Consider the following 19,127-nt stretch of genomic DNA (forward strand, 5'->3'; position numbering starts at 1 on the left):
TTCAATGTTCCTCTACAGAAATAATGTCATTTTACATTAGAGACAAAAACTATTTGAAGACAAGGAGTCTTTTCTTAATACAACAGAACTGCTCAGACATAGATAGGAATAAATTAAGCAGAAAGAGGCCAAACATATCTGAGCTAAATTTGACCCGTTTTAAAAATAAGATGGAACAGAATAAAAGGTAAACTTCTAAAGCTGACTAAATTAAAATACTCTGGCCTTTGGAAAATTCAGACTCAGTTCTCCATTTTGAGTATGTATATTACACAGCAAACAGGATGATGTGCAGAACCATTGGATTAACATCCAGGGCTTGGATTTGAGAGCTCAGCGATTACTGGAACTGAGTTGACATCAGTGAGAAACACAGCATTTAATTATAGGTTTTTAAAATCTTGTCTTTGATCTTAGTAATATTTACATGGGTATTTGGTATGTCTGACTGTCAGTGTCTCTGTGTTTTAAAAATGTACCTTTTTCCTTGCCAGCCCAGGCTTGGAATGCCATACAATACTTCAGGCTCAACAGCACCCACACAGAGGATTATGGCGAGCCACGCATGGTTTAAAGACACAGGCAGGGAATGGGTCGTGTGATCTGGCATTCCTGACATTTTAACATTTCTGCCTGTACTCATATCATTTTGGTTTATTGTCGTTCTCTTCATTAGCCCTTCATAATGCTTCATAAGGTAATACAGTTAGACAGCCTGGGAGCATAGTTCTTTACGACGAGTTGCAGAGGAACAAGTTTAAAATGCTCTTTTAAAGTGTCAGGCTGGTGACGATAGAAATTTAAGAACTCATTTATTTATCCACAGAATAATGAAAGCAGAAGTGCTTCCCTGCAGTTATAAGTAAACTTGGACTTCAGAAGACATCTTCCTGAGATAGGAGAGTTCTTCTGAGAAGTACAGTGACTGATGTTCAGTTATCTAAGTCTAGGTGTGTAGAGCCTTTTTAGATTACCTGGGATATCCCACCTAGCTTACAGAAAATCACATGTAGATTTCATGTCATACCTGTCAGCCCTATATGGACATTATGCATATTCTGAGGTAGAGGCCGAAAGGCCACTTGGAATAGACAGCTGGGAGACCAATACTGCAGGGCACACTGCTGAGTGTGTCTACCCTGTAATTCAAATATGACTGTTTTATTTGGAACTATGGAAAATAATGTCTTTTGCCAACTGCTGGCAACTTGGGAAGAATGTGAACCGACAGTATGAAAACAAAATCTGTCTGCATCCCATTAACAACCTCCCCCCAAAAAGCTTTGTAAAACATCCTTTATTTGGTTCATTATCTCTATTGAAAGATGCTACTGATTCACTTACCTGTTCTGATTGTACTGTACATTCTGTGTCAGATCGACATTCAGCATAATGAAATCATGCACATGGCAGCAGGAGAATGGTTCCTTGATCTCAGCACTGTTTGTTTTACTGGACCATTTCCTCATCCCAATTAAGGCATAGTGAGTGACATTGGGAGTTGCTTCGATATGTTGCAGAATTTGCTTTAAGGAAACATTCCTTTCAGTCCACATATAGTCACTACAATAATTACAGAAATGTGTAGAGAATATTCAGAATCTCATTCAGCTGAAGAGCAATTCTTAACAGTTGTAAGTAGTTATGAGTATCAGGTAGATAACTTCAGTGTTGTCTTACTTTACTGCAACTTTTTGTCTCTCAATCTAATCAAAACTTAAAATTAACTAGTGCTTATGTGGTGGGGACTGGTATGACCGATCTGAAGCTTAGTGTGGATCTTTCAAAATATTCACTCAGATATGTAAACTTTTAAAGTTACCTGGATAATGTTCCAAATTACTTTGGGAGGGTTGCTGACTTCGTGACATAGCTTAAGTGCAAAGTATAAGATCCTCCTAGCCCACCCCTAGAGTCCATAAATCTCAGTTTTCACTGAGTTTAGTTCTCTTTGAAGGTTTGCTGTAAATCCTGCATAGCACTGTTCTGGGAATAGATAAAAATATCTACAATGTTCTAAAGTAGAGAAAACAAAAATACTTGTTTTGGGATTTGGGGAGCTAATAAAGGAGCCATACAGACTGGGACTGATAAAAGAGCCAGAGGAAATCAGCTGCACAATTTGCACAGAAATGTCTTTTAGCTTCCTTAGAAAAATCCTGTTAAAAATGTACATGTGAATGCCCATGCTTGTCCAGTATATCAGGGATTGTGTGAAATCTGCAGTCCAAGTAACTCTAGTTTGAACCAGAGTTAAGCTCTACAGCAAAGGCTGCAGGGCACTTAAATCCTCAGGGGACAGGAATGAAAAACTGGCACTAAACTATGTGCTATGCAAAGGCAGGTATCTAGGAAAAATACTTCTCTCATTAGGCAAATATTATTCTCTGCTTGTACAGGGAAAAAGTCGTAGTATATCAAACATAATTTCAAAACTGATATGCAGTGAAAGGTTAAAAGAGATCAGCTGAAAAAGCATATATTACTCTGTTTACCTTTTCCTGTCTCCTGAACAATCAAATTCTACCGAATTCCACATAACACAGGAGTCATCTGAAATGACAATGAAAGGCCAAATATCCTGGGGTTTTATCCCCAGCTCCTCCTGCCGATTTCGTTCAAGCTCCAAGTTATGGTAAGACAACTCTTTTATAAGGAAGTGCGCAGCACCTGAAACCAAAGACATAAATCATCAGATTAAAAGTAGGGGCAGAAATTGTTTGCTTTTAACTTGGAAGCCTTTTGAAGTGAATATTTCTGCAGACCAGGGTATGAGTCACACTGAAGATTTTAACACCCTAACACTCCCCAGAGCCAACTTATTTTGTCACTTGCCAAGCAAGTAACTTATCGGACCCCACTGGGAAGCACATAAAATGAATCCTGACTTCTGTGGTAAAGATTTCCTAGTGTCTTAAGGGTTTAGCGACTTTTAACCTGACAGATATTTGGCTCCACTAGCATCTCTTAGTGCAAACATCTAGAGATGTTGACTGACCAGCTGAATAGCATGGGAACAATTTCCCCTGATGACCTACTTTGAATGTTTGTCACTACTGCTGTCTATAAGTTGTTCCAGCAGTAAAAGCAAGGTGCTGAATATTTCACAGATACTGTATTAGCAGAACCTAAGACATGTACTAATCAGTGCATCACTGCCTATGCTAATAGTACATAACTTATTTCTATGAGGAAACAGAGTAGGTAACTCCATCTGAGTTAACACCCCCAGCTCCCTTTAAAATTAATAGAGGAGAGTAAGTATTTCTAGGGTGAAATTTATCCAGATTGTTTTAGATGACCTGGATTAAGTGAATTGCATCTTCGACTGTGACACATTGTCTTCAAAGAGAATCCAGATCACCAGATCAGATATGCTAGCTACAAGGTGTGTGTCTACATTTCACTGTTGAATAACAACACCTCAAGGGCCCAAGTTGTGTGTCTGCATTTGTTAAAACTTTTTGTTACACTTACCTACTCCTGCACTGTTGAAAATGCTTGGAAGAACAAGCATGATGTGGTTGGGCCAATACTTCTTATATATGGCCATTTCATACTCCTTGACAACTAAAACATGCAAATGACTGGCTCCATCCATTGCATGATATAAATTGAAAAGTCCATGTTCATGACGACCAGTGGTGGGAGTAAAAGTGGGACTTTTTATGTAGTCTTCACTCTGTAAATAAAAAGAAGTGTGAGTTTCTGTATTAAGCTGGAGGATGTTTAAACAAAGAGAACAAGATCCTTCAGGAGAATAAATCAGATTCACTGACACTGGTCAAACTGCTACATTTTAAATCAGCTTAATAGGAAAATAAGCAACTTTTTTAAGAGTTGGGGAAAAGAAAACTCTATCACTTAGCTTATTTGACTGGTGAGAGTGTGGTGGACTGGATAGGACTGCTAACCTTGACCTGCCAAGAGCACAGGGACCTTGAGGCTACATCTGGAATAGGATTTAGGTCCATATAACATAAGATGGTAAGAAACACCTTACTCCAAAACTGCAGTACAACCCTTCTGACTGGCTATCACTCAGTCTTGAATGCATTGAAACTCACTAGGTGCTTCCAAGTTTGATAGTACAGCTTCTGAAAGCCCTGTTTCTACAGACATCCAGGACTGTTCCAGTCTGCGCAACTGATTTTAGCCTGGTTCCAACTAAGGTCATTAAGGACCCACAATGTGCCTCTTTACAGACACTCTCCAAAGCCCTCACAGTTAAGCACTCCAGATTTAAAACTGCCAAAGCACAAAATGGTGGATTTGATGCCACTGGAGTTCACGAAAGGGAATTTAAAGTGGATCAAGAAAAATATTTTATAATGGTTGAACAATCTAGGTTTATATCCCACAGCACTTTTCAAGCTTGCAGCAAGATTGCAGGCACCATTTTGGAGCAAGTGAACAGAAAAAGAAGCAAAGGAAGAACAAATGGTTTTGGCAAAGCCTCAAACCAGGTCAGTGGCAGAAGCAGGAAAAGAATCCACAAGGACCCAGTGCATAGTTCTGACCGCATAGCCAAGCACAAGTTTACTGGGTGAGGAAGAGCAGGAGGTTTCATCCTCACATTGCACAGTTGCTGCTGCCTTGCTGCCTGGGTTCCCCCATTTCAAACTTGAACTGGACATAAAAGCCCGAACTGGAGGGTGGTATTGATTGATTATTGGTTATTGGAAGCAGCTTATTTTCTTCAAGATAGAAGTGCTACTGCTTACTACTGTTCCACAAATTGCTTCAATACTCCAAAGAGTGTGGCCTGAGCAAGGCACAGCATCATCTTAGACATGGATATCAGGAGTCACTGTAAAGGCCAACATCAGAGTTTGCATAGCCTGTCAGATGGATAACCTTACAAAGTGTTTTCTACAAGCATGATGTGATTCTTTGGACAGTCTTGAAGCCATGACAAAGATTCTTTGAAAGTCTTATTTTTATATGACAGCAACTGAACATTTATGCAGAATATGACAGGATAATCCACTGCCTTCCTCTACAGTAAAAAATTGCTTCCTCTTAGTGCTGTATGATAAACAAAACCATGTCTCTGAGCTCATTGCTGAAACCATTCTCACTTTAACATCTTAAACCCATAACCAAAGACCTTTTGCCCCAGACAGGAGTGTTTATACTAAAGGATCAACCTAGATAATGAGCAAAAGAAACAGCTTATTGGTGGCTTGACAGTTTTGCTTCATGTCTCCCTTTCTGGGAGAAAATACAAGCATAGTATCAGGACATCTTCATTATCTCTTGACAGCTGGACCAGAAGTGTAAAGAATCCTAATTCAACAAATTTTAACATTGGTGGTGTCTCTTTCCCATATATGGCCACAAATATAATTATCCAACTACCTTATCTGTGACTAGCGGTAGCCTCATGCTTTCCAATTGTCTTCCTGGTTGGCTAAAGACAAAGTGATGCTCCTTTGACTTTGGAATGATAAAATGCAGCTGGATCTCTTCTCCCAGCATAGAATAGGAAAAGGCAAATGCATGCAGAGTGGACTCATAAAGCTGAAGATGTGAAAAAATAGGATAATTCCAGTGGTTAGAGTCAAACTACAAAGTCTCAGTGTAGTTAATACACATTTATAACATTACCAAACAGATGACAGTCACTGTATTGCATTAGATTCACTAGGTGTTAAGCAATGCCCCCTAGGCTACAGCATACACTAAAAAAAATATAAATTAAACTGTTCCCTCTTTTGAAACCCTTGTTTCAGCTTTGTCTTGCAGACAGTACCAATACTTACAGGCCACTCTTGGCTTTCAGAAATACTGACACATAAAAACCAGTATTTGCATTGCTAACATCTTCTTCCTCACATTCTAATAGGCAGGAAATTGGAGGGTTACTCTGAGGAAAACAGTCTGTATGCCACATGTAGACTACTCTATGCTGGACTACTCCTGTATCAGAAGTATCACCTTTTGCAGTTACTCAGGTGAAAAGGTAAGCAAGTCCCAGTGGGAAAAGTTTACCAGGAAAGTAGTTTTAACTGGTAGTATACATGTAGAGTGCAGATTACAGCACTGAATAAGCTACTGTAAATGAGGCAAGGATCAGTCCTCTGATGTCCCCAAACCTGCAGTCTGGTCAAGGCAGGCAAACTTCAAGAAATTACAAAATCTGTAAATCAGATGGTTTTAACACATACATACAACTTCTAAGTCAATTCAAATACAGTGAATGTACACAAAACTGTGTTTGGGTTGTGTCTGCTTCTTATTCTGATCTGCAGAGCAATATCTGGAAATCTTTACCTGGTACCTGGGATTGAAACCCATATACTGATGACATTGTTCGCAGTGATGGTAGGTGTTATATGCTGCATACTTGGACAATCTCATCCTAGTTGTTTGACGGCGTGTATACATATCCTCCTGTCTCCTGCTCATTGATCTCTCTATTAAAAAAAAAAAAAAACAACTTAAATCTAACATATATTCAAGGCCAGAATGTACTCCCTTGTGACAAACTGTTTCTGTCACTGCAATTAGCTTCTAGGAACAATGGTAGGATTAAACACATGCAAAACAATCTATGAATTTGTTCTGAGCATATTATGCTTTATAAATTGTTATGTACAGCAAAGAGGACTACAAAGAAGTATCTGCAAATTCATGATTATGATAATTCTGTACAGATTTCACAAAAGGCAGAGGTGTAAGCAAAGCCAGATTATTAAAATTATTATTGTTGCTGGTCTTATTATTGGCTGAATGCTTGCAAAAATAATAAATAGTAAAAAAGAGTTTTATGAGAGACATCTTCTGTCCTGTGATGGACATCACAGTAGATTATGTGAAATGAACTTGGCAAATTTAGTGACGTTGCTCTTTAGTGAATATCCACATTTTAAAAGGTCTTCTTTGTGAGAGTGAAGGAAGATGAGATGTAATTTCTGCTGAAAAGGACTTCTGTTATGTCATCTGGCCAAACCTTGCACTCAGATTTTCAGCATCAGATCAGGTTGTTCGAGGTTGTTCCTTGTCCTGTCAGGTTTTGAAAATCATTAAGAGTGGAGTTTCCACAGTCTCTCTGGGAAACCTGCTCCATGGTTTGATGACTTCTTCTATTCTGGAAATATTTTTCATACTATTTAATTGTAATTTCCCATGTTGCAACTTGTGTCTGTTGTCGCTTGTTCTTATGCTGTGTATCTATAATAGTTTGTGTCTATAAGTTCCCATTAGGAAGTTGAAGACAGCAATCAGATGCCCCTGCTAGACTTCTCCAGACCGAACAAACCCAACTGTCTTCAATTTTCTATGTACATCATATGCTTCAGGCCTATAGACATCTTGGTGGCTACCCACTAGGCTCACTTCTGTATGTCAATGTCTTTCTTGTACTGCGAAGCCAAAAACACAACAGAATACTCCAGATGTGGTCTTACAGGTGTCGTGCATAGAAGAATAATCATTTTTAGTAAGCCATTAACCCAATGGAGAACTGGTGACTCAAGTTCAAGTTGTTGTCTACCAGGATCATCAGGTCACCCTTCTCAAAGTTGCTGTCTATACAGCTGGCCCCAAGCTTGTACAGCTGCAAAAAATTATTCCATCTCAAGTGCAAGATCTTGCATTTACCTTTGTTGAACTATATGAGGTTCCTGTTCCTGAGGTTCCTTCCTGGAGGTTCCATTTCTCCAGGCTGTTAAGGTCTTTCTGAATGGCAGCGCTACCTTCCTGCATATTGATGGCTCCCCCAATTTGGTAACATCCATCAACTTGCTGATGTTGTATTCTGTCCCTTTGACCAGGTTATTAATGGCAATCTTAAATAGCATTTGCCTCACTATCAGTCTCTGAGTATTGCCATGCATACACAGCTGTCAGTCAGCTTTGTGCCACTCATCACATTCTGAGTCCAGTGGGCCAGCCAATTTCCCACCCCCTTTACAATCCACCTATCCAAACCATCTCTCTCCAGTTTTGGCTGTATGGCTATCATAGAAGATAGTGACAAAAGCCTTGCTGAAGTCAAGATAAAGCCACTGCTCTTCCTTTGTTCATAGTGCTAGTCATCTTATCACAAAATGCAATCGTGTTTACCAGTCACGATTTGCCTATGATAGATCCATTCTAGCTGCTCCCAATCACTCTCCTGTCCTTCATGGGTCTCGACATGGCTTACAGGAGAGTTTGTTTCCATAATTGTTTTGAGGACTGAGGGCAGGCTGACTAGGCTGTAATTGCTTTGATCGTCCTTCTGTCCTATAGAGGATGGGCATGGCATTTTCCTTTTTCCAACCATCAGGAACCTCCACCAATTGTTGCTACGTTCTAAAAATGATAGAGAGTAGACTCACAAAGATGTTGGCCAGCTCCCTCAGCATGCTTGGATACATCCTACCCAGTCCCATGGGCTTGTGTATGTCCAGCTGGCTAATTCAGAGGACTAATTCACACCTCAATACTCCAGGAATCTAGATCTGGACATATGCATCTCACACTTTCCAAACCCAAACCAAAACCTAAAAAATAAACCTATAAACACTTTTAAGTACATAAATAACTTTACCCACATAAGTCACTTCATTGCTACAGAGCAGGACAATGCTACTACATAAAAACATTCAAATACACAAACTTATTGTGGATTCAGAGCTTTTTTAATTAAAGACTACCTATATAATATTCCATAAAACATTTATAAGGCCCATACTCTGGTGCTTCATCTGGCAAACTTGAAATCTTTTTTCACTATTACTTAGTCAAGTGCAATTCTGATAATTTCACTCTGTTTAAAAGTTTAACAGGATTCTCACATTAAAAACAAATAAATACCTATATGTGTACCAATCTAGATTTATAAAATTCTAACCTTCACTGTTTATAGTCTGAAGCTTTGAACAAATCAGACTTGCATCTTCGTATTTCGGATCATGGATAGTGTAGTCAAAAGGCATCTTCTTAAATGTCTCCAAATCTGGCCACATATCTCCAGGCTGATGGTAGTATTGATTAGATTCTTCTTTTATGTCTATGATATTATTGACAAATAAAAATTCATGTAATTACAATTTTTAAAGCTCTTTATATTGCTTCAGATGGTTTTGCTACACCTATTATTCCTGCATCATTTTTTCTTTCATCATTCTGAGGAAGCAATATTATTATGCATCCAGAGGTGCACCTTGGAACAAATGTACCTCATACCTTAATGCAATTCTGGCTTTTAAACCTTTGTTATCAATTTAAGACCTCTGTAATCTTACTGGAGCAGTTGGTGGGATGATGATGAAAACAATGTCAAGCGTCTAGTAAGGCTGATCTACCTGCATCTAGGCATTTGGAGTCTTTCCACTGACCACCACATTTGTGAACTCAGTTGAGGAAAGATATGTTATTTTCACTGAGGAAAACAAGCCCTTTTAAAGCTTCAGAAATTGCAGTATTAAGTACAGCACAGACTTAAAAGTCAAATGCCCCTTCTAGTGATAAGACCAGAGTAATCAAAGATAATTCACCCCAGGGTAGGAGAAAATAGTAAATGGTATTGGTATAATGTGCAATGAAATCATGGCTTTTTCTGAAACAGGTTAACTGACATAAAAAACCAAAGGTACACAAGTCCTTACAAAATACTTTGCTACCTTTGTCAAGAGGATGAAAGATCTGACAAGAGTAAAATGGACAGTAGTGAGGAGTTCAGTTTGGGGGTCAGCTGTAAGTTGCTGTAAAGAGCCATAACTCCATGTCTATGAGTATAGACTAAATGATTATTTACAACAGGTGAGACCCTGTCTTCTGGCACCCAAAGTAGATATGACACTCAGGAGGAATTAGTCAGATGGTGAAATTATCTTCACGCCCTGACTGTGAGTTACCTCTAAAATCCTGCCTAAAATATACAAAGGATTGCTTGCACAAACCTCTCCCCCAGCAGACTGGTCACCTTTTCCACAGGTTTTGCCATAAACCTTGGGGGATAGCTTCCTCTCTGTCAAGCACAGCTCAGTCTGGAGGAAGACTCCTGGGTACTGCCCCAAAAAGCCCTCAGAGACAAGAGCTGAGGCACAGTCCCACAGTGAAACGACTGAAGAGCTTCCCACCAGCGTCTGACAGAGGCAGCTAGCAGGCAGGCAGCACCCACCTGAGACTCTCCATAGCTGACTGTGGACATGCTTTTAGAGCAGAATGAGACATATCCATATTTTTCTGTGTATTCCAGCCCTTAACTACTGAGACTGAGTGTCAGAAATACATCTGGAAACACAGGGGAGTAATACACTGTAAATAAAGGAAGTTGCGACTAAAAATAGCTATTAGAGAGCAGGAATTGTCTTCCTCCCTCATGTAGTCTTATGTACTTAGAAAATATCACATTGCTCGTCATGGCATATATCTGCCAGAATTTCACTGATTCTTTTTATATACTTTACCACAAAAGTTCATTCCAATTCTAAACTTAAAAACAATGGCTGGATATCATTAAATATATATATAAATGCTGTTGATTACTTCCCAAGACAAACAGAGGTATGTGGTTTTCTTACTGAAAGGGAGACTAAACTCTAATGATGAGTGAAATAATGAAATATTCTTAGGTACCAGTTGAAGATCACACAAAAATTTTCTTAAAATATTCCAACGTAAATTAATTGCAAAGGTGAACAGCATAGAATATACAGACTTTTCAATTTAACATAACAATTTTCTACAGTCTCCAGAAGCAAGTATTTTTATATCAAGAACTTACTAATGTTGATTTCTTCCTCATCATAAACATCCACTTCTGTCAGTCTAATCAGCATTCGGGACAAAATACTGAGGAACTGCAGATAGGCACCTGTTTTCCCTATCTGTAAATATATAAATTAGAAAATACAAAAGTAAACTTTAATTTTTCAACATGTTACTTTTCTACATATCTCAAAATTGCAGCTGCAGTGAAACCGAATATTAATATTCAGCACTTGCATATCCCTGTATTTGTGTATTCCTTGGCATAAATTACATGCTTAAATGCTCAACAGTTTTGTTCTCTCTATGCAGGAACCTAGTTTGGAAAATGCATTTTATATCACAGGTCTAATTACAGGCCCACAGACAAGAATTTTCTCTCCTGATGTTATAGTTTCTACATAGACAATGAACTTTTAAAAATCCATACAAGCTCATAAAACATTCCAAAAAACTCCTCAAACTACAAGATAACTACAGGATTACCTCAACCAACTCTTTCATATTTGCACAATTTACCAGTACGCTGACTGCTACTGAAGTACAGTGACTATCCCGAAGAACAAAGCAGCATGCACCTACAGGAGAACTTCTGCAGGCCACTTCCACTGCTGGAGTACATGGTATATGTAACAATGTGTTGTTCCACCTCTTGTGCTGAAAATGTATTATTTCCCTTCCACTGTTTTAAAATTACCTTTTAAAAGTCCATTTTAAAGTGATATTAAGATCATAACTTTCTCCTTTCTTTTTTACCCCGCCAACACACTATAGACATTTTCTCTTCATTACACCAAATAGCAGTGCTGTCCTTTTATAGTTTTTTCAGCTGAAAGGTATAACCCACAGCCAATGATTTACTCAGTGGATTGTTCCGTGTCTTCCACACAAAGTTCGCTGATGATAACATCAAGGAAATAATGCCATATCTAAGCAGACAGCTTTACAAACCATTACACTTGAACAGGAAGCAGTACACAATGGGTTTCAATGGGAAAAAAAGAGACCAGCAAGCTCATTTCACACTCACAGGAGAATGAACATGCTGTGATTTTGTGTGTGTGTGTATAGTTCAGCCTCAGAACGGCACTGATGTCCAGCTGACAACTTAAGACTAATGTCACACCTGTACAGGGTGAGGTTAACATGTAGATGAGTTGTGACAAATTTTCCTGTCTGATTTCACAAAGTGGTATCAGATTTTGGACTAAGATTATATCACTACTGAATTGAAAAGCCAGCTTCACTGGCACTACTGCTAGGACATGTCAGAAGCATAGGGTGTTAATTACTAAATATACTATTGAATTTACTATTTTTTCATATATGTCAAGTGAAATTTTCATTTTCTCTCAACATTTGAGAAAGGGAGGCTTTGAAGCTGAAGCAAGAGTAGGTAAACGTTTGTTTTGGTCAAAGTTCAGTATCTGTTGCTTTTAATAAATCAGACTGCATTTTACACGGTTGCTTGCCAAGGGTGGAAAAGTGTACCATTATCCCTGTTGGGGGTCAAATAAGCCTTTCAGGTACACATGGTAGACCATGTGTTAGCACACAACTCTCTGTTATCCAGGAAAAAAAGACACAGAAAAAAAGTGACTTTGAATAGAGGAAATGATAGCATGGACTATAGTCACCCCATGGACTGGACATTTCTAACGCCCAGTCTGGGTTTTTATGTAAAATCCATTGAGACTAATGAGAATCTTTCTACTGACTCTGGAACAAGGTTCTAAACTGTGTTGCAATGGCTATTGATTGGTGAGCTAAAGAAAAACATCTTTTATTCCCACATCTGAGGCAAACCTGATGATACTTTGTTCTAGAAGAAAATACTTTCAACGTTTTCTCTCAAGTCTGAGATTACCTTTATATGCCCTTACAAACATATTCTTTTGAAGAGCCTCTGATCATCATTTCATTAAACACAGGGCGGCCTGGCAGATTAACAGTTCCCTGATTTCAAACAAATGAGAGATCATTTGTCAAAAGTACACACCCTGTTCCCTTGATATCAGGTATCTATGTGAAAAACTAATTCCTAATTTGTTTGAAGGATATACTTAGAATTGTCAACAGAACAACAGGCTGAAAACCTTACTTTTTCTTTTTGGTAACCATTTAAAACTTACTTATTCTATCAAAATCACATATTTTTCTTTCCCTGGGGGACCAATCTTCACCAATGTATCTTCAGCAATGTATCTGGGAGTGACTAGGCTACTACTACGTCATACTTAGATGAAGGGTATCAGTTGTCAATTGACTCAAGTATATACAAAGCTGTAGGGCCATGAGTCAAAAATGTTGGAAACCACACAACTACAAGTGCTAGTCCCTAACCACTAAACTAAAACTTATGTATTTATCATAGTCCATGCATCGTATCTTACCCAATTACCTCATTATCTGTCACATAAAAAGTGTCCAATACAGTACTGTGAGCTTTATGAACTGTTAAGATATTAGCAACACTATATGCAAAATGCTGGTAGGAACTTGCAGGAATCTCTCCATGGTTTCAGAATGTTTCTCTGCCAGGAGAGAGGTCAGGCTGAGCACATGGCAACATTCATATTTGGACTCCACTCACATGCACATTTGCCTGCATTTGCTGCTGAAGAGATGAGCTGGTGAAAGAGAGAACACCTTTGCCAGGTCATTTTGAGAAGATTTTCAAAAAGAAAATGAGAAAAGAATGACTCCTTATTTACAATCAAAGTTTACTCCAGAAAGGAAGAACCTTGAGCAACTGAATTTGTAGCATGCCCAGATAGGTAATTTCACCTTTAAAATTAATTGTATTTTTTTCTATATGTGCCATCTCTAAGCAAAACAGAACTGCACAGAGTGTCAGTCTTTGTTCAAAAATACTGAACAGCTGTCAATAAACAGAGCTTCCACATGTCTCTGAAGAGTCCTTGCCCCATCTGCCACCATCCCTCTTTTCGATAGTTTGGGCATCATAGGTAGCTGCAAAGAGATCCTGCAAGCAGGATATGTACAACTTTGAAACATAAAGCCCCATATTTGTCCATCCTCCATCTCCCAACTGCAACAAAATAGAAGATCTGCAAAGAAATTTTAAACTGGACACATGATCAGACTGTAGCTTTACACACCTTTAGAGAAGCCTAGTACAATGCCGTGTTGATCCTAATTAGTGACTCTGGGCTTAAGCATGATATAATATATTAACAATGACAACTGGTAAGGAAGTACTCTGAGCAAGGTGTTTTTTTCCATATCCTGCCTTTGCCCTGAACGCAAAAGCTGCAAACAGATTAAAAGAATGAAGGAACCTGGAACAGGGCTGCATTTTTACAATTCCTGAAACAAAACGTACATGAGGGGTGCTGCTACTACAGACAGCCCTACTTGCCAGAAGGAGGTTCCTCAAATATGTGGCAGTGCCCAGCACCTTAGCAGATAAGGCACTTGGGGGGCCAATATTTCCAAATAATGGAAGCATTCCTCTAATTTGTTTCTATCTACCTGAATTTGGAAGACAGGAGTCTGATGAATCAGACTTGGAAGAAGAAAATCTCAGAATACTAAGAAGTAAAAATCTCGAATCTTGTGAAAACCTATGATAATTAAGGAATTTGGGGCCTGCAAAGATTTAGTATTTTGGTTTCTGTTTTCATCCTTAGTGCAAGGGATCATTTGGCCCATAAAAAACTAAGAATATGTTTACCTCGCAGCTCTTCATTCATGAAGAGTGCAGCTGTAGCTGAGCAAGAGGAAGGAATACGAATTCAAATCCTTCCTGCAGAAAATTCAAGAGGTGTGAGGTCTAGTTTTTGTGTCAAAGGCATACACTACCTAAGAGGAGCTTATCAAGGATAAGCTGAAAACAGTCTGTCTAAGAATCTGAGAGAGAGATATTCTAGTCAGAGAAATTACGTGTATGCATCCACACTTACTCATGGAAGTGACATCCAAAAGTGCTGCTGCAGCAGGTCTAACAGTAATGAGTTCCCTTTTTTTAACTTGTTCCAGACACTGGACACCAGGACCACTAGAACTATTTTATTATTCTTACATGTTTCTATAAAGTATCATCTGATTTCAGTCTTCACATTCAGAGAAATATGGCAAAAGGGGAAAAAATTTCATAAGGCTTTTCTATTTTAATTTCCAGGTGAGATAGTTCTTCACATACCATGACACTGGTTTTCAAACTGTGCTCTGCGAACCAGTGGTGATTCATAGAAAACATGCTGATGGTCCACAGACAGCTGGTCAAATGGTGCTGGCCCTTGTCCTTGTTGCCACTTGCTATGTTCTTCTAAAACACAGCTAACAATAGATATATTATATATTTCCCTAATATTTTTCTTACATAAGCTGAATGGTATATAGGCCTGTTGTAATAAGATTTTAATAGGAGTAGAGAAAAACCAAATAATATGAGCAGCAGTCTTCATCCTTAGAAAGTGTCTTAAGATGTGCTTGCTTAATTCCCTGGACGTGGTGCCACAGGACTGAGCCATGCTCATGAGCAGCTTCCACGCTTAAGGAAAATGCTAGTTCTCAGTTGTAATATCCAGTTAAAAACAAAGGCACAAAACCTTGACTTGCAGTTTGGGGAACTTTAAGATGAATGTTTCTAAGAAAAATACTTTCGTGAATTTAGGCTTCCTCATACACATTTTCTTGGGTGCACTAGATTTCTAGCCACAGATATGATACATGTTGTTCATGGTGGTGCATATTTATTCATACTCACTAACCAATGGCTTAACTTCAATGATGTGAGCTAACTTACAGATATATAGATCTATTTGTACCTATCCAGTTTCTGCTGCATTTCCTAAAGCCTCTAGTAAAAATAATGCATGTATTGCCTTCTAATGTACATAATTGTCCTTGTAAAAATGCATTGAGTCTTCTAGCAAAACATTTTGACCAGGACAGAGGATAAAATGCCTCTGTGAGAGAAGGGTGAGTGTACTTTATTACTAATTACCCTGACAGTGAGAATTATAAGTTTGGTTCACTAATGTGCCTAGTTTTCTTCCTGTGTTGATTTCATATTTTTCATTTTAACCAACAAATTGCTTCCTGATTTGAATTTTAGTAAAGTAATTGCTGCCTGACACAGAAAACAACTACTTCCTAATTTTTGAAAAGATAATACTCTGGCAGTCTTATACTTTGGCTGAGATGTTATTAACACTGAGATAGGTGCTGTCTAAGAATTGTTTTTATTTCTGCCTACATCTTTTCATGCATTAAGCATTAAGTCCATGTCAAATGTTAATATTATCAAACACACATGTGAGTAAAACCTATTTAAGGAAGCAAAATTATTTCTTCCCCAAAAGAAAAGGGCAATTCTAATTTCTGTATATTTTATTGTAACTACTCCCTAGAAGAAACACTGTATTGTTATACCTTAAACCAATAAAAGATCAACATGCTTTTACAGCTCTTTGTTTGGTTTACAGGAGTTTGTAGTACTTTGGGAGGTTAAATAGTAAAGGAAGCAAAGCTGCTGTCTTTTTCTACATACTGAAATGAATATATACCCCTAAATTTTGATGCATGTGAATTTGTTCTGTGTGAAACAGGTATATTCTTCAGAAAGAATTGAGGAATATAAAATGAATAAACATGTGAAGAGCATCCTTTAGGAATTGATCCAACTCTATGACCCAATGCAAGACTAGGAAATAACCTCCATTCTGGAGACAGCTGGAGAAGAGATGGAGTTTCAAGTAACAGAAGTGATATCAAGGCTGAAATTCACTACTATACAGAGCGTCAATATTCAATATTCAATATTTGAAAAAAAAAAAAAAGGTTTGATAGTGAAGAGTGGTGAATACCATACCTTGGAAGGGAGCCAATGAATAAATAAGCTGCCTGTTTAAATTATAATTAGTTAAATGGCAAGTACCAAGTGTGTGAAGCATCAAAACCTTCTCACAGGTGTGTAGTATTGTCTCAGAAGTCTCTGAATGACTCTTCTGAGAATCACAGATTTACATTTGTAAAGGTACATAACCAAATGAATACCAAAGAAATATTTACTTATTGGCTAATCTGGCTATTTAGGGTGGCTTTCGGAATAGTATCTTTGCTGGGTTTGATGTGTATGCATACAAAATTCTGAAAAAAATTGTCACACCCTGTGTTTTTCTTTGAGATGGAAATGAACAACCTCTCTCTTCCAGAATGTACTCATTTTTATGCTGCAGCTGAGTATGAAATTCAGTTTCTTGATCACATAATACTTCAATCTTTGGGAAACATGGACAATTTAGATCAAAAGAATGGACAGTGAGAAACTGCTTATCAGAGTACTTTCTGGAATCCTTTATGAATTACAGTAACATTTGCAGGAAGTCCCAATATGAAAAGCCCATTTATACTCTTTCTACTCTACTGCACCATAAATTTGGGTGCACAGTGGAATACAATCACTTAACAAATGACAAAATGTAGTTTTCTTTTGCAAAGGATGGGCATAGAAGAGTGGATCATGTGGCAGGTTAAATCAGTAACCATCTTTAGATTAATTCTTTGGGTGGTTGTTACAATTACTGGAAACATGGGTCTTTGTCTTGGTTTGGATTTATCCTTTTTGAATTCTGAGGTTCAAGGGACATATATATGCTCTCAGTAGGCATGGTGTCTCTTCCTAACTTGTTGCTTCGTACTTCGGCAGAACATGAGAGGCACAATATTACCTTTAGCACGTAACGTGCATTCAATTAGGAGATAGCTTGCTCGGATAAGTGCTAAACATTCTTAGAGAATTCAGAAGAGAAGGAACTTCTCAGGACTATACCCATTTCCATATATCTTTTCAAAGTAATTTAAAAACTCTTGGGTCAGCTACTCCTCTTGTAAATATGGCTCTGCTCATGTTGAACTGGCCTTCTTGCATGTATTATTTACAACAGCTTCTATTTCTGCCTTCTGTGTGGAGTAAAGAGAAGATAACCTAATTACAAACTCTCAACTGTCTTCAGACTGATCATAAGAAAGTGGTTTTGTGAAGATCTTTGATCTTTATTTAAAATGTAAATGCATACTCAACTTTAACAAACTGAAATTATACATGAAATCTCTCTCTTGAGCAAACTCTTTTAAAACATTTTAATGGAGAGAGACTGATAGAAAATGAACATTGCTACAGCTTCATTGTCTTTGAACTCAGGCTAACAGTAAAGAAAGGAAGACTATTTTATTAGAAGGGATTAGGGAATGAAACATAAGCAACTTACTCTCCACCAAAAAAACCCTTCCAAGTATGGATAATAATAACTAATCTATTTTTTCTGAGATTATGATAAAATTAAACAAAATAAATCAATGATAATACCTTGTTCTTATTACACACCTGTGGTGGCCCACTCAGCAGCAGTCTCCTTGGATGAAAGGTGTCCATTCTGCCCTCATTTCTATTGTTGTAGTCCATATGGATTGGCTTGGGAACCGTCCATTGGCGGTAGTATAGAGACTGCTCCGTGCAAGTCATCATCTTACTCATAAGAGGACGAAAAGAACTTGCCCACATAACAGAATGATAAGGCAAGAGGGAAGATGATTTGGGAAGTCCACTGCTGTCCGTAGAAGTAATAATGTCATAAACCAGTTTGGGCAGGAAAACTATGGGAGGCTGTTTTGATGCTTTGGTCATGGAGCACTGAGAGGTCTGTAGGATGAAGGAGTTATGAGTAGGTGCAGAGGAGGAAGAAGAGGAGGAGAAAGGTGAGGAGGATGACGAGGTGATGGAAATTTGGGCACTTTTTATGTTTTGTTTCGTATCCAGCTGTTCAGTTACTGGTAGCAAATGTTTGCTGATTGTTGTTTGTGCCCCCTTGTCTACTTTCTGCTTCTGCCTTTCATAGTTATTTGTAGTTTCTTCAGCGCTGTTGCTTAGGACTTGGTGGGAGGATTTTGCTGTATCCCCTGCTGCTATTAAAGGAGGAGATGACTCACTGCAGAATGCTGTAACTAAAAGAAAATTCGTATTTCAACACAGTCCAACTATGTCTGCTAGTCAATGCCATAGTTAAACAAAACAAAAAAATCATTTAGATAGAGTATCCATCAAACATTGCAATCCCACTCCTGTTCTTGTTTTCACCTCTCTTGTACAGGAAGTCATAATGGGACTAGTTTGGAGTATTCATCTCAATGCAGAAAATGGCTTTTAAAGTACTGAAGTGCATAGGAAAGATGTCAGTGATTGTCCTGTCCTCTAGTTCCCTCATCCATTCCTTGCTTAAGGTGTACAACAGATACTTTCATCACTCAAAACAAATACAAAATTACTGAAACCATCATTTAAAAGAGTAAGAAAATAAGTATTCACATTCAGACTACAGAAATGTCTACACAGACTGACATCTAGAAACAGTCCTCTGAGTCAGCTCTGATCTGACACTCGTGTCTGCATCACTGCA

At 38.2% G+C, this 19,127-nt stretch overlaps 1 protein-coding gene across 2 annotated transcripts in view; it reads right to left on the reverse strand.

The window, feature by feature from the left end:
• The window catches only part of GREB1 (growth regulating estrogen receptor binding 1), a 110,903-nt gene that overhangs the window by 6,691 nt on the left and 85,085 nt on the right, over positions 1-19,127 (reverse strand). For both annotated transcript variants that reach the window (XM_052809455.1, XM_052809457.1), the window contains 8 exons: positions 18,059-18,675; positions 10,721-10,823; positions 8,843-9,001; positions 6,277-6,419; positions 5,362-5,523; positions 3,478-3,682; positions 2,496-2,670; positions 1,345-1,563 (listed from right to left, as the gene is read on the reverse strand). In XM_052809455.1, the coding sequence (XP_052665415.1) occupies positions 1,345-1,563; positions 2,496-2,670; positions 3,478-3,682; positions 5,362-5,523; positions 6,277-6,419; positions 8,843-9,001; positions 10,721-10,823; positions 18,059-18,675 (1,783 nt within the window). The remainder of the gene's footprint in view (positions 1-1,344; positions 1,564-2,495; positions 2,671-3,477; positions 3,683-5,361; positions 5,524-6,276; positions 6,420-8,842; positions 9,002-10,720; positions 10,824-18,058; positions 18,676-19,127) is intronic.

This window comes from Harpia harpyja, chromosome 15 (genome assembly GCF_026419915.1).
Source record: "Harpia harpyja isolate bHarHar1 chromosome 15, bHarHar1 primary haplotype, whole genome shotgun sequence".
NCBI classification, from domain to species: domain Eukaryota; kingdom Metazoa; phylum Chordata; class Aves; order Accipitriformes; family Accipitridae; genus Harpia; species Harpia harpyja.